This window comes from Phyllopteryx taeniolatus, chromosome 14 (genome assembly GCF_024500385.1).
Source record: "Phyllopteryx taeniolatus isolate TA_2022b chromosome 14, UOR_Ptae_1.2, whole genome shotgun sequence".
NCBI lineage: Eukaryota > Metazoa > Chordata > Actinopteri > Syngnathiformes > Syngnathidae > Phyllopteryx > Phyllopteryx taeniolatus.
Window position 1 is genome coordinate 23115628 of NC_084515.1, and position 14056 is coordinate 23129683.

The 14056-nt window shown below is 40.7% G+C and overlaps 1 protein-coding gene across 4 annotated transcripts in view; it reads left to right on the forward strand.

Moving 5' to 3' along the window:
• The window catches only part of slc6a9 (solute carrier family 6 member 9), a 55563-nt gene that overhangs the window by 17734 nt on the left and 23773 nt on the right, over positions 1 to 14056 (forward strand). The window contains exon 1 of one of the 4 annotated variants that reach the window (XM_061797630.1): positions 237 to 508. The exons of the other annotated variants lie outside the window; for them this stretch is intronic. Coding sequence (XP_061653614.1) covers positions 467 to 508 — 42 coding nt within the window. The 5' untranslated portion in view covers positions 237 to 466. Of the gene's footprint in view, positions 1 to 236; positions 509 to 14056 lie in introns of those variants that run through there. 4 annotated transcript variants of the gene reach the window in all.

The following is a 14056-nucleotide window of genomic DNA, read 5'->3' on the forward strand; positions in this document are numbered from 1 at the left end:
GTGTCTTTTTTTGTGTGTGTGTGTGTGCAAGGAGGGCGGATGCAGGAAAAATGTGGGAGGTGGATGTGGCGGTGAGGGCGCATATTCCAGAAACGGTGAAATACGACTGAAAAAGGGGTCAAAAAAGAGAAAGTAAATCAATGCGTGGAGCTAGAGCGAGTGGGGTGAGTAAAAACCAAGAGGGTGAGGGGAGGGAGAACTGGGATCACAGAAGGAGGGAGAGGGGTGGGGGGTTAGGGAGAGAGAGTGGACTCCCATGCCGAATGAGTGAGAGAGGCGGAGAGGAAGCTGAGCTCCATCCGATGAAATGAGGTGAAAGTAATTCAGCATTAATCAAGCCAGAGCAAAAGGGAGCAAATACTGGGTTTTCTGCCCTCTTATTTGCTGAGGACCTGAAAGGCAAGGTGTGAATGACGGAACCTACAGGGTCCAGCTGAGTAGCACCACTGGATCACAGCATCACATCATGTCTGAATCGAACACCATTGCTGCTTCTACTGCAGACCAGGTCAGTCCCAGATGTTTTCATTTTTAGTTTGGATGATTTTCTACTTGCATCAAGAAGCACGTCATTTTTACTCTCTGCACTGGATAAAGCATGAGGGGTCTCGTCGTGGAGCAAAACAGAGTTCCGGTCAGAGGTGAACTGTGTTTAGATCCTAATTTGAAAGTAGTTAGAGGCAGTTTATAGGCGCAACCAAGTTGAGCGTGTTTCTTAGACTATCAAAGAAACGATTGTTTTGCCCAGAGCTGCCTGGACAACGGTACGGGCTCCTGAAAGAATTGAATTCATCAAGACGAGCTATTGTCTACGCCGCCTTATTTTTCGGCGATCATTCAGGGGGTCTGTGACGACTCAATACCCCCCACACCACGTGAGGAGGGGGACACAGCTCTTTAAAAACCTGACCACGTGTGGCGGCCCTGAAAAGTTTTTATAAGTAATTGCAGTGGGAAGTCCGGGCTTGCACTGTGAGAGATGGGACTGGTAAGGAAGTGGGCCGTACCGCCATGTGTGTGAATGAGAGTGACAGAGTATAGAAGTAGAAGTGTCCAGAAAAGGAAGATATTTATGCCCACAGTGCCCTCCCCCACCCACAAGCCGCTATAATCAGACACATTGACACAGTCGTCCTTTTTTCTTAAGATGGCAGCTGACTTTGAAAGACTTTGAAACAATTAAATTGCCTGCTCTGATGAAGATAAACAGGTTATTTATGATATGTCGGTTACAACAAAAAGTGCGCGTGCGTGTGTGTGGACCCCACCATGCTGCCATGCGATGCTTTGAGCCAAGTCTCCTGTTTCCGACAGCTCCTGTCGACTGAGTCAGCTTGTCAGCGATCTGTGGGCAAATACACTTGTACACACGCTTTGAGACATATACGCAGATGTTTTGAGGCCTGCAGTCTCACACATAGTTTGTGCTCCAAACGGAATTGTGAGTAGAAGGTTAAAGATAATTAAAGTTGCATGGTGCGTGTGAATATGGAAGCACCGCTTACACAAGAACCCCACCCCTAATCTTTGACAGACACGATCAATTATAATTGCGGACAATTCACATAGTTAGGTTTATGAATGGCAATATTGGTCCCAAAATATCAATATACAGTGAATATGGTGTGTGTTCAAAGTTGACAAAAGGGTGACATCATAAAGAAATCTAATAAAATGAAGCAACACATTTTAACACAGAAGCGATATTATATGTCTCATTGCATTCATTAGGAGCTAGAAGTGTGGAATCCACAGTGGCCAGTTGTTACTGGCATGACTGCTAAAGAACTCCCATGGAGGGTGGGTCAGGCTCTCTCTGACCCCACTCATGTCAAAGGTCCTGAGTACCGCACAGCACATTTAGCTGTGACATAAAACTCACGTTACTTGATGGTCTAATATATTTGCTAAGTGCTGTATGTCAAAGAACATTGACAGTGTCAAAAAAAGGAACTAGATTCTCCCTAAATTCTTTGTCAGATAAACTTGTTCAACCAGCACCATCAGAACATTGTTCAAAACTTTTCTTTTTCATTATTCAATTGGCGCTGATGTATTCAAACTTGTCAAACCGTAATGCCAGAACACAAGGCGTCATTAATGCAATGTATGTCCCAACAAATTATATTTGGAAAAAATCTAAAGCGCTCAATGCAATAGACCTTTAAATGGTGTGCCATCATTGAATTGAGTAAATTGAAAAACTGTATAAAACATTTGAAAACATTCTAAATGTGTGTAAAACAAACATCGACTCATTCATTTCAGTGAGCTATTTCTCTGGTCGGGCAAAGCAGTATAGATGTTGTAAATATTAAGATATTATGCACCGTTTCTCAGAAGAAAGTCCTTCATGCACCACCGACATGGATTAGGAAGTAGAAATCTCATAATTAACGTTTGTTTCTCAGCGGTCCTGTGCAATCGTCCAAGTAATACAAATGTTAATTATATTTACAACTGTTTATATTGTTCAAATACATTTGAGCCCTTGATATTAAGGGAGCTCTCTGTACTGTGTACTCTGTATAATCACATTTTTTGCTATAACAGGGCTGTAATTCCTAAATTTGAAATGGCATATTTTTGGAAAAAACTCTTAAATTAAAGCCAAAAGTCTTCAGTTTACATCACATCTTAATTGTGAAAACCTATTGTTGTGATGTATGACGGAAAAATCTTGAACTGTGTCTGCGCATGCTTTCCTTGGCACAGAGGTCCACCACAATTTATGTCGCTTATTATAAATTTACTCTCTGTGGTCATATCAACATTGATTATTGTTTTAGTTGTGGTCAAGGGGTTAGCACTTGCAATGTGTGCATAGCCATTTCAGACATTTGAATGACATCAGTGCGTTTTGCAATTCGCCCCAAAAAAAAAAAAAAACTGTATAAAAAAATTTATCTAGCTACTGTGTTGACTGTACACATTTTTCAAATTCCTTTAATGAGTTAGCACTAGGGTATTCTGATCCTTCCTCTCAGCGGGAGAATGAACTCAAGATATTAAATAGTCTGAGGTCCTTTGATTTCTTGACATACTTGACTAATAATTAAAATAATGAGTTCTGATAAACAGGAATTCATTTAAGTGAGCCTCTTGTGATCAGTTCTGACATCCTCTCCCTGGAATAAAATATTAGATGAGATCATTAGAACTTCAGAACAATCATCAGAGTTAATTGCTCAGTCATTGCTTTTGACTTTACATCGTCTAAAAGAATTAAGCTTTGGGGTTTTTTTTTATTTTTTTTTTAGTTTAAATGTGACTTAAATCTATTCTTGAAGTTCCTCTGGAAATGACGTATTCATGCGCACTGCACATTTACTTGCGTTGTCCGAGTAATGATATTTTTAGCGGCACAGTTGATCATGGCCAATTTGAGAAACAAATAACAGAATAGCTTTAACAGATTAACCTAAATTATTGGTTTGTACATAAGAAGATTTTCTGCATTACACGGTGCTGTGCCAAGAAGATAATGAGGCGTGGTGTGTTGAAAAGTACTGGGATTCACCAAGTTTAGTTCCAACACCAACACATACATATACAGTATGAACGTATGTCTACTATTTGACCATACAGTACATAGACATTTTTAGCCTGTCACCCCTGTAGTTCGTCAAGGTTTCAGACTGATAATTTCGGTGATGACAGATTATCTTCAAGCAATCACCCTTACCTTTAAATTTCAATGGTGTGAAACCCTAACCCTAACCCTGCTTAATGTAGATTCCATGTCATGCTTGTACAAAAAGGCAGCATCTGTCATTGTCAAAAGATTCACGATTAATAAATACAGTACGTGCAAAAACAGCATATACTGCTGTAATAGGCAAGCAACACCAGTAGCTGGCAAAGTCACTTTATAAAGAAACAGCATGCACATGTGAAGCATACTTCATTGCTATTGCCCACCTTAAGGCATAAAAAAATTATGCAACATTTGTAGTTATAAAAAGTATATATGTTCTGGCAGGGCACCATATCGGGACAGACAACTCTTATCAGGGGACAGGTGTTGCAATTTATGGGATGGAAGTGCAACAAAGTTCTGTTTACTCATTGCACCAAGGCTTAGCAAGTAATACATATAAGAGATGCGCGAAAAAGAGAAAATATGTGTGTGTGTTCGTGTGTGCATGTGAGTGCGCACTTTGTCCAGCTTCCAAAGGTGGCTTTAACCTTCCGTCTCACTCGGACTTGACTTGAAACTAAGCTCCAGGCTCACAGCTGCCTTGCAGAAAAACATGGTCAAACTCCACAACACACAGACGGCAAACTGAGAACACATTCATGATTGGCTGGACAGAGAGATGTGAGCTCCACTTATGAGTTGGAAGAGTTTTAAAGACTATCAGAACAGTCTTATTGGTCTACTGCTGGCCAAATGTAATCACTTGAGCGTGATTGTTGGGAGCTAATTTTTACTGAGAATGGAAATAAACAAACTGTCGTCGCAGACAGGATTTGAAATACATCATTTCACATATGGTATTTGGGAAGCATCGTGAGCAAAACGGGAAGAACAGACAAGGACATATGTGTCAGAATTACCAACTTTGGAATTCCCACACTGCATCCTTAAAAACCAAAATATACATATATATTTTATCACAAACATAAAATCAGTCCTTTTGTATTCTGTGACACATGGCACACCAATAAAACAGCTACCAAAAAACCTCAACCATTCATTAACAGACGCCTGAGACAAGTCCTACACATCAGATGGTTTGAGAAAATTACCATTGAAGAACTTTGGAAGAAAACACAACAACGGCTCATTGCAATTCAAATCGAGAGACAAAACTGGGGATAGAAAGGACAGACGGCAACAACAAACAGCATGTCTGGCACTAAAGTGGAATCCACAAGGAATGAGAGTTAGAGGAAGACCAACGACAACTTGGAGGAGGTCAAACAACAAGAAATTCCGCAACTGGGTCTTTCCTGGAACCAGATGGAGCTGTTGTGGAGGAACTTCATTGGTCAACGAAGCCCCACCTGGGGTCAAAGCGTCTAAGAAGATACAGGCTAGCATTCTCCATAAAGGTGTATAATATATATATATATATATATATATATATATATATATATATATATATATATATATATATATATATATATATATATATATATATATATATATGTATACCTATTTTTTATATTAATACATAAAAACAAAATCCCTTTGCTTATAAGTGATGAAGTCAAGTGTATAATTTGTACTTTTAAGTGATGAATTGCATAGTTACACTGGAGTGCTTTGCGTCATGTATTTTTTCGGTCTATATTATTCGTCTACTCTTGCGTTTTTCTCCTCGTGAGAACTTTTTGAGCTGGAAATGTCATCTCAAAAGAGTAGAATATATCATTTTACTCTACTTTTAATGCACCGCATCTTATTACTTACTTTTATTTGTTATGTTGATCCTCAATTATAAATGACCTTTCATCAAGTCTTAATTCTACAAATTGGCAATAAATGCAGCTGTGCTCGAATACGGATCTTGATTACAAGATATTTAAAAAATATTCCACTCTTGAACAGCAAAACCATTTGTTGGTTTTGGGCATTCATTTGCATGGTAAAGAGCAAAATGTAGACGTTTCTGGACGTTTCTTGCAAACCACTGAGCAGTTGGTTTGCAACCACTAGTGTAACTTCAAGTGACATTGCGTCCTACTGGCCCAGCTTGGAAATTACATTGTTTTCAGTCATCTTTGCAGCCTTGTGCTAAAGGAGATTGTGTCGACAAAGTCTTCTGTAAATGAAGATAAAACATTTTTAATTGATTGTTCTGATGTAAAGTTTGATTACTTTGTACTAGTCAATCGCTCCATTCATAAAATGAATGACAAACAAATGGCATGCCATCAGAAGTTGGTTCTCAACATGGTGTTGCTTAAAGTAAGTAGGCGGTCTTTGGTTAGGGTTAAAGGGTTTACATCTTGAAGATTGTTTTGTTGGTGGTCTTGTCTCCGTTGAAGCTGGTTAGCTCTCAATCAGAGGAGTCGCGCATAGACTATGGCAGATAATGTGTTGTAATATACACTTTCTGTATCACTTTCGATTCGATCACATAAGTAGCTCAGTGTTGACGGGCTTCTTATTGAAGAGTGAGAATTGGGAAGGTGAACTGCCAAAAGTCTCTTGTAGGACAGACTTTTCCAACATGAAAACTGAACCCGTTGGGTTGGATCTGAACTAAGTATAGGTGGGTGCAGTTCCAATGTCTACTCCATCCAGTTTGAACGTACTCCGGACCTCAAGCCTCATTGCCATGTTGGAACACATACGACACACACAAATAATCATTAAGTAGTCATAGAAATGATCAATGATCAATGATGATCAATCCAACATAAGGTCGGAAAAAAAATCGAATAACTCGGCTCAGTCGACTTAAAAAAATTGTCGACACAAAATTTCTGCCTCGAAGCTCCGCCTGAGCCTAAACAAACAGTTCGCCCAGAACCATGTTTTTTGCCGCCAGAACCCATGTTTCACATGAACATTTATTGCAGATGGATGAAGTGTTGGGCCAATTAAACTTTGCCGAAAATGACAAAGGAACGTCTGTAAGTGATTTTTAAGACACTGTTAGATGTGTAATGTACATATAACATGATAAGTATGGGTGAACTGAATGGTAGTTAGCATTTTTTGACCTAAAATGGTAATGACTAGCACGAGCAAACACACTGTTACAGTACTGTGACTGATAGACAAGATATTTCATCAATAAATGAAATTCCAGTCCACATTCCGCACACATCATACTCATATGCAAAAAAAAAATTCATTTTCACTCCTAAAAACTGTTGACCTGCAATTAAAAGGGAAGAAAGTAATACATTTTCAAAACTACCCATTTGTATTGTTTGCATTCGAACAATCTGTAGCTAAATTATCAAGGCCTAATTTTAATGGTGCCTGTGAGTGTGTTGAACTTCTGTTCCAATGGAGGTGTTGTGTTGAGCAGAATAATGCTGCCCGGAGGAGTTGACTTAGCAGTGGTCTGTGTGGATTAGACCAAGTTCCCACTGCTGACATCATGATTTTCTTTATATTACAAACTAAATGAGATGGAATCAACAGCGTTTCTGATGGTTCAAGCCAGTGCACTACATTTTTTTCCCCATTTCCATCCAAGATACATCCAGCCAGCCAGCTATACATTTACCAATTCCTAGTTGTTGGCAATTTATGTATAGTGCTACTAATTTAAGCAATCAAATAAGCCCAGTAATGCTTCTGCTCGACTGCTTTTATTGTTGTGGTTCAGATTACTGTATTTATTTGTGTGAACGTTTGGTCTGAAAAAGAGGCTCGAAAAGCAAAACGAAAAATGGAGAAATGTAGCACACTTATAGACTGGAAGCCAGTGGCATTTAGCTTTTAACCTGAGTAAATTAATTACTTGACAAAGCAAGCCTTACAACAATACATTTCAGCTCCACTGCTCATATAATTGAGCACAGCATGCATGTTAAAAGGAGAGGTGTGTGTGTGTGTGTGTGTGTATGTGTGTGTGTATGTGTGTGTATGTGTGTATGTGTGTGTGGGTGTGTGTGTGTGTGTGTGTGTGTGTGGGGGTGTGTGTGTGGTGATTATAGTGGGAGGGTTGAGGGGGATGCAGGTGAACAGCTTGCGAGAGCCAACAACTCCGCAGGCCATTCTCGCGCATCACTTGACAGCCATACCCATGAAGGCCTACGCACAAGTGAACTTGTTAAGCAAATGAGTGAATAAGCAAGGGGTGTGGGGGGGTTTTGTTGTAGAATGGGGTGCGCACGGCTGTGGCTTCCTGACTGTCTGCAAACATCACTGTCTGTCAGTCTCAAATGCTTCTATTTTATACTTTCTGTTGATCAGTCTTTTTTCCTCAAACAGCTCTCAGGATCCATCTCTATTTCAGCCTGCCTCATCCTATTTCTCATTTGCTCATTCTCATGTTGACAGACTGCTCTATTAGAGAACAGGTTCGGATTTAGATATTATCCTCAAATTGCCCTCCTTCTAAAATGAGGAATAACTGCAATGACAAGTGTATCTATTAGATTAGAAGCAAATGTGTGTGTGTGTGTGTGTCTTTTTGTCTATTTTTGCATTAATCATGAATGTGACACAGATTGCAGAATATCCCATTGATATGACATTTGTCGCCTTTCCCATAATATAATGTCCATTTGTCTTAAAAAAAAAATAAAGTAAACCAACAACCCCTGAGTAGTAATGATTGCAGTAGTATGAGGGACAACTGACTATGTGCAATAGGCAGATTACACCTTGGACTGGTCGCCAGAGATTCCCAGGGCACATATAGGGACCCATGACCGTGACCGGCGTAAATCCGGCGCGGCGAGCAGCACAACTGTGTGCCAGGGGTGGATTAGACCAATATAGGCCATTTCATAGACCAGCACAGCCTGGTCGATTCAACAGTGAGCGGGTTGTGTGTTGAGAGCGGACTTAATTTGCCGCCAATCAAAGTGGCTGCTCTCGTTCCCTTTAAATGTGGCGTAATGACAATGTGAGCAGGTACCCTTCTTCAATACAGGATGAAATGGTATAAACACTGACGACTTAACTATGTCTGCGAACTTCAGCATCTGTCTGCATGTTCCCCAATTAAATTCACCAAAACTGTGTAAGATCAGCTTTACATGTGGTCTGAGCAGGCGTAAGTTTAGAGCGACTTTCTGCCACCAAATTGTCATTCCGCCAGGCGCATCTCCAAGGGCACACCCTCGCTGCGTCGGAACGCCCAGCTTGGCGTTCTTGGCTTTGGTCTGCCAAATTGGCAAACATTTGCAGGAAGCCTTGGAAAATCAGAATCCCCCGGCATTTGCGCCCCGCCGCAAATGCCCTGTAGAGCCCACAGAGACAGAAAGTCATTCACACGATCACTGAGTGGAAACTGGACCCACGCTGCTTGCACTTGTCAGGCGAGTGACAGTATGTTTGCATACACTAGAGCATGAGTGTCAACTCATTTTTCATGTTATGGTTTCCATCAAAGGGTCTCATCATATATTCAATCAACCTACCTGGCATGTTTTGGGAATGTGGGAGGAAACCGGAGTACCCAGAGAAAACCCACACAGACACGGGGAGAACATGGACACTCCACACAGGTGAGGCCAGATTTGAATCCTGGTCCTCAGAACTGTGAAGCAGATGTGCTATCCAGTCGTCCACCGTGCCTCCCACCAACAATGTTTGTAATAAAATTTTCATCAGATCTTGAGCTTATTAAAACATCTTGCGCGCTGCCATTAAGATCCAGATCTAAAGAACATACACAACACACATTGCATTGTTTTCGTGTGTCCGTTTGTGTGTATATGTCAAGACTTCAGAGTACTGACGTCTATGTGAACATCGCCACTAACAATTATGGGAAAGTTAATTGTGACAACTCTCTTTAAAACTCCTCATAGCGTAATACCCACATTAACTTTATATACACTTGAATAAACACACCTTGTTCATGTTCAGAATTCTTTTCAGTATGTATTGATTTCAAACATAAAATGATTGGCTCCCCTCGCTGCCCTTGGTCCCAACCTCAAACCCCATTCGAGTTGCTTCTTGGCCACACCTCCCCTTCACTACCACGTTTCCCTCTTCACAAAGAAACAAACACATAGACATAACTAGCCCGCAAGCCCTCCCCCAGGGGGAGGTATTTCAGGACTCCAGCATGCTGTGTGAAGTCCTAATAGTATCAGGAAGTTAGTGAGGTTGGCCAGTCATACATTATCTGGACCATTAGAAACCGATGCTGCTCTTGCAAGTTACTCAACATGGAACATCATGTCAAGGTAAGCTACCAGAAAGACAAAGGTGATGTTTAAAAAAGTGCAAGAAAACTGAAGGCAGAAAAAAATCCAAACAAAAAGATCTACACCCGTCACAATTGGTGCTCAGTCATAGAGCTAAAAGCGTTTTTGCACATTGAGTTAAACTTCAAGAGTTTCAGATTGCTGTGGTTCATCCTCATGTGTCTTCTAATACTGTGTAGCTGTATACATGCACAAATCTTACCAATCAGGTCAGTGTTGGCGCCAATAATGGCCTGACATCCAGCATTAGCTTCAGTTATGATCGGTTTATATGTACTATAATATAAATATTATTTATATTATATATACTATTAGAATTTCAACATGGTGGCACGGTGGAAGACTGGTTTGCACAACTGCCTCACAGTTCTGAGGACCTGGGTTCAAATCTGATGGTGAATGAATTAATTTCAACATCATGTACCCCTATGAGAAAGGCCACAGCAAACGGTATATGATCATCCATCCATCCATTTCCTGAGCCGCTTATCCTCACTCCGGTCGCGGGAGTGCTGGAGCCTATCCCAGCTATCAACGGGCAGGAGGCGGGGTACACCCTGGACTGGTTGCCAGCCAATCGCAGGGCATATGATCGCTTAGTGTTAAATAACAAAATTAGAATTGTGTCAGAAATGGATAGAAATGAAAATTCCTCAAAAAAACCAACAACCTCACAATATTAAAATGTAGCTCGTGATTGCAGATGTACACCAGCTTGCTAATACATTACTGAGCCACGTTTGCAGTGTATGGACTGATGTAATCTTTAGTCGTAAGAAAACCCTGGGTTTTCTCGTGTTAAACTTCTGGATGACCAATCCACCATGGACATCCTTTTCGAGCCTTCTATGCGTGACACCTCATCCATTGATCGCTATTATTCAACCGTCCACGAGGATGAATTCAGTCTCTGTCCAAGAGGATCTTTTGGTATATGTGGTCCCAATGGTAGCAAGTTGAGAAGCCACAGTCTACACTGTCTTTAGGCCGATTACTTTCACCTCACAGCTCACTCATAAAGAGGGCTTTGAACCGTCTGTTTTTGGGGGGATCCGGTGGGCTTTTTGTTCCATCATGGTTGAGTGGATTCAGTCATTGCAGACAGACATGTTTACTAAATTCTGCATAGGTTGAGTGAAGATTAGGTGTGCCACTTTGAATAACGGAGGCGTGATCATTGATTGCAAGATAATATGTGCATGTGTTCAACTAAATGATTGAAATGACATGGGAGGCTTTTTGAAAACAACTATTTAAATGTAGTATCACATGTTCCGATTGTACATATTTGCATTTGTATTTGTCAAATGAATATCAGAGGTATGTTGTTAATTTTGTGGTGTCCCGAAGCAGGGGGCAGCAAAGTGACAGAGTGACAGATGTACACGCACTTCACAAAAGTAAACAGACTCAAAAACGACCTTGAAAATAGAGGAAAGTTGCTAAAACTAGGCAAAGGCCATGTGTGGTCTTACATAAAGCCCAGATGGTCCCAAAAAAAAAAAAAAACATGCGACAGAGAAATGGAGTCAGTGACTGTTGTGTGACTGACCACACAGCTCACAGGAGCCAACACCATAGCCCACAACACCTGGGTGGAGACATCAGGGTCTCTTATGTTAGAAAACATGTCATGAGAAGTTCAAAGTTCAAGTTTTGCCCAGGGGGTCCAGCTAATAAGCAAAGGTTACCTTTCTTTGATTTATGTTAGCTCTTAGCCTGGAGGAAAACATCACTTTGTCTTCACATTGCTAGATTTTACAACCAATTGTAAACATTTCAGCATGCCTTCAATTTCTAATATCTGTTACAATTATTTCTTTTACTTATTTGTCGTTGCACATACATTACATTATACTGTATGTTTTGCTCGAACACCTTAACTTTTTTTTCCCCAAAACATCACAGATAATGAGTAATTGTGTAGTTGTTATTAAATTAATTTTACTTTGGGATGAGGATTCAAATGCAGGATTTCATTTTATGGCACTCAACCAGTAGAAGTATTTTATCCATCCCTCCATCTATTTTCTATACTACTTATCCTGACGAGGGGCTCGCCTGCGTGGAGTTTGCATGTTCTCCCCGTGCCTGTGTGGGTTTTCTCCGGGTACTCCGGTTTCCTCCCACATCCCAGAAAACATGCACGGTAGGTTATTTAAACACTCTAAATTGTCCGTAGGTGTGAACGTGAGTGTGAATGATTGTTTGTCTATACTGTATGTGGCCTGCAATTGGCTGGTGACCAGTTCAGGGTGTGCCCCGCCTCCTGCCCCCAGTTAGCTGGGATAGGCTCCACTAGGCTCCACCCTAGTGAGGATAAGCGATGTAGAAAATGGATGGATGATTTGTACAGCTAACATGCCTGTTTTTGTTTTTGTATGAATGCCTGCTTTTGACAAAAGCTCTCATTTTTTTTTTTTTGTATACATAGTACTTCCACTAATTTATTTCAATTACCAGATATTCAAGACATCTAATTTTGAAGATTTCCCCAAAACCTCCCATGGAAAGTATACGCCGACCCTGATTACCCGACATACTATAAAACAGTTTAATCTATCTCAGTAGTTTGTTTACTGGTAGTTTACTAATTAGGACGTGAACAGAATTCCAAACAAGTTAGTGTTATCATGCTAACATTGCAAGCCTAACGTAAAGCACTGTGTTATATTCCTTTTTGAAAGTTGCTGGTGTTTCTTTGAATAGAAAAACTATCATATCAGTTTGACCACAACATACAATTTTATGTCAACTCAATTCCATCTCATTGCAACACATGTTAACACAATGTCTCACTGACTTTTAATAATGATTCATTTTAGTTCATGGTGGGATATCATAGTTATTGTTTAGTTTTACCTTATTATGGACTCTGTTAATCTTCCAATATAATTCCCAGTGTTCACAGTATTTGTTTAGTTTTACCTTATTATGGACTCTGTTAATCTTCCAATATAATTCCCAGTGTTCACAGTATTTGTTTAGTTTGAGACTTTTGCCTGAGCCAACATATTAGACTAACTTTTAATAATGATTCATTTTAGTTCATGGTGGGATATCATAGTTATTGTGAAAGTGTATACCTTATTATGGACTCTGTAATCCTTCCAGTATCGTTCCCATTATTTACAGTATTTGTTTAGTTTTACCTTATTATGGACTCGGCGGCATGGTGGGCGACTGGTTAGAGCGTCAGCCTCACAGTTCTGAGGACCTGGGTTCAATCCCCGGCCCCGCCTATGTGGAGTTTGCATGTTCTCCCCGTGCCTGCGTGGGTTTTCTCCGGGCACTCCGGTTTCCTCCCACATCCCAAAAACATGCATTAATTGGAGACTCTAAATTGCCCGTTGGCATGACTGTGAGTGCGAATGGTTGTTTGTTCCTATGTGCCCTGCAATTGGCTGGCAACCAGTTCAGGGTGTACCCCGCCTCCTACCCGATGACAGCTGGGATAGGCTCCAGCACGCCCGCGACCCTAGTGAGGAGAAGCGGCTCAGAAAATGGATGGATGGATATTATGGACTCTGTTAACCTTCCAATATAATTCCCACTGTTTACAGTATTTGTTTAGTTTGAGACTTTTGCCTGAGCGAACATATTAGACTGTGTGTTTATGCATCTGTGTGCGTATATCTTCTGAAGGCACTCTTTCCAAAATCAACCTCAGACACGGTCCGAGTAATATGTGAACCGCTGCGAGGGCACATCTCGACTGCTGCGACGAGTTTCATTCTGAGCAATCTCCTCAACAACACTTGCTTTGCTCTGCTCCCTGTGTGTTCCACCTGCTCTAAGATCATGGGATGCTAAAGACAGAGCCGTTATTTTACTTTTCTGACATGCAAGCACAGCTAGACTTAAAAGACTTTCTGAGGAAAAAATGTCTGCTGTTTACTTTTTGAACTTGTTGCTGTGTGTGGGTGCCCAGCTGATTCAGCCTCTTCCCTTACTCATGCCTCTCGGTTGAACTACGGCACCACTCAGCATAGTGTAGAATCTGCGCTTGTGGCTGTCTTTTAATTACTTTATTTTCTTTACTCACTTCTTTCCTATGTATGTGCCAGAAGAAAGGTGTTTACCTACTCATCAGAACTTGGTTTCATCCAATTACAACAAAAAAATATCAATGAGTCTTCATTAATTCTGTATAAACTCACTTGCAATAAATCCTCAAATAGTGGCCTGCTTTGAAAAG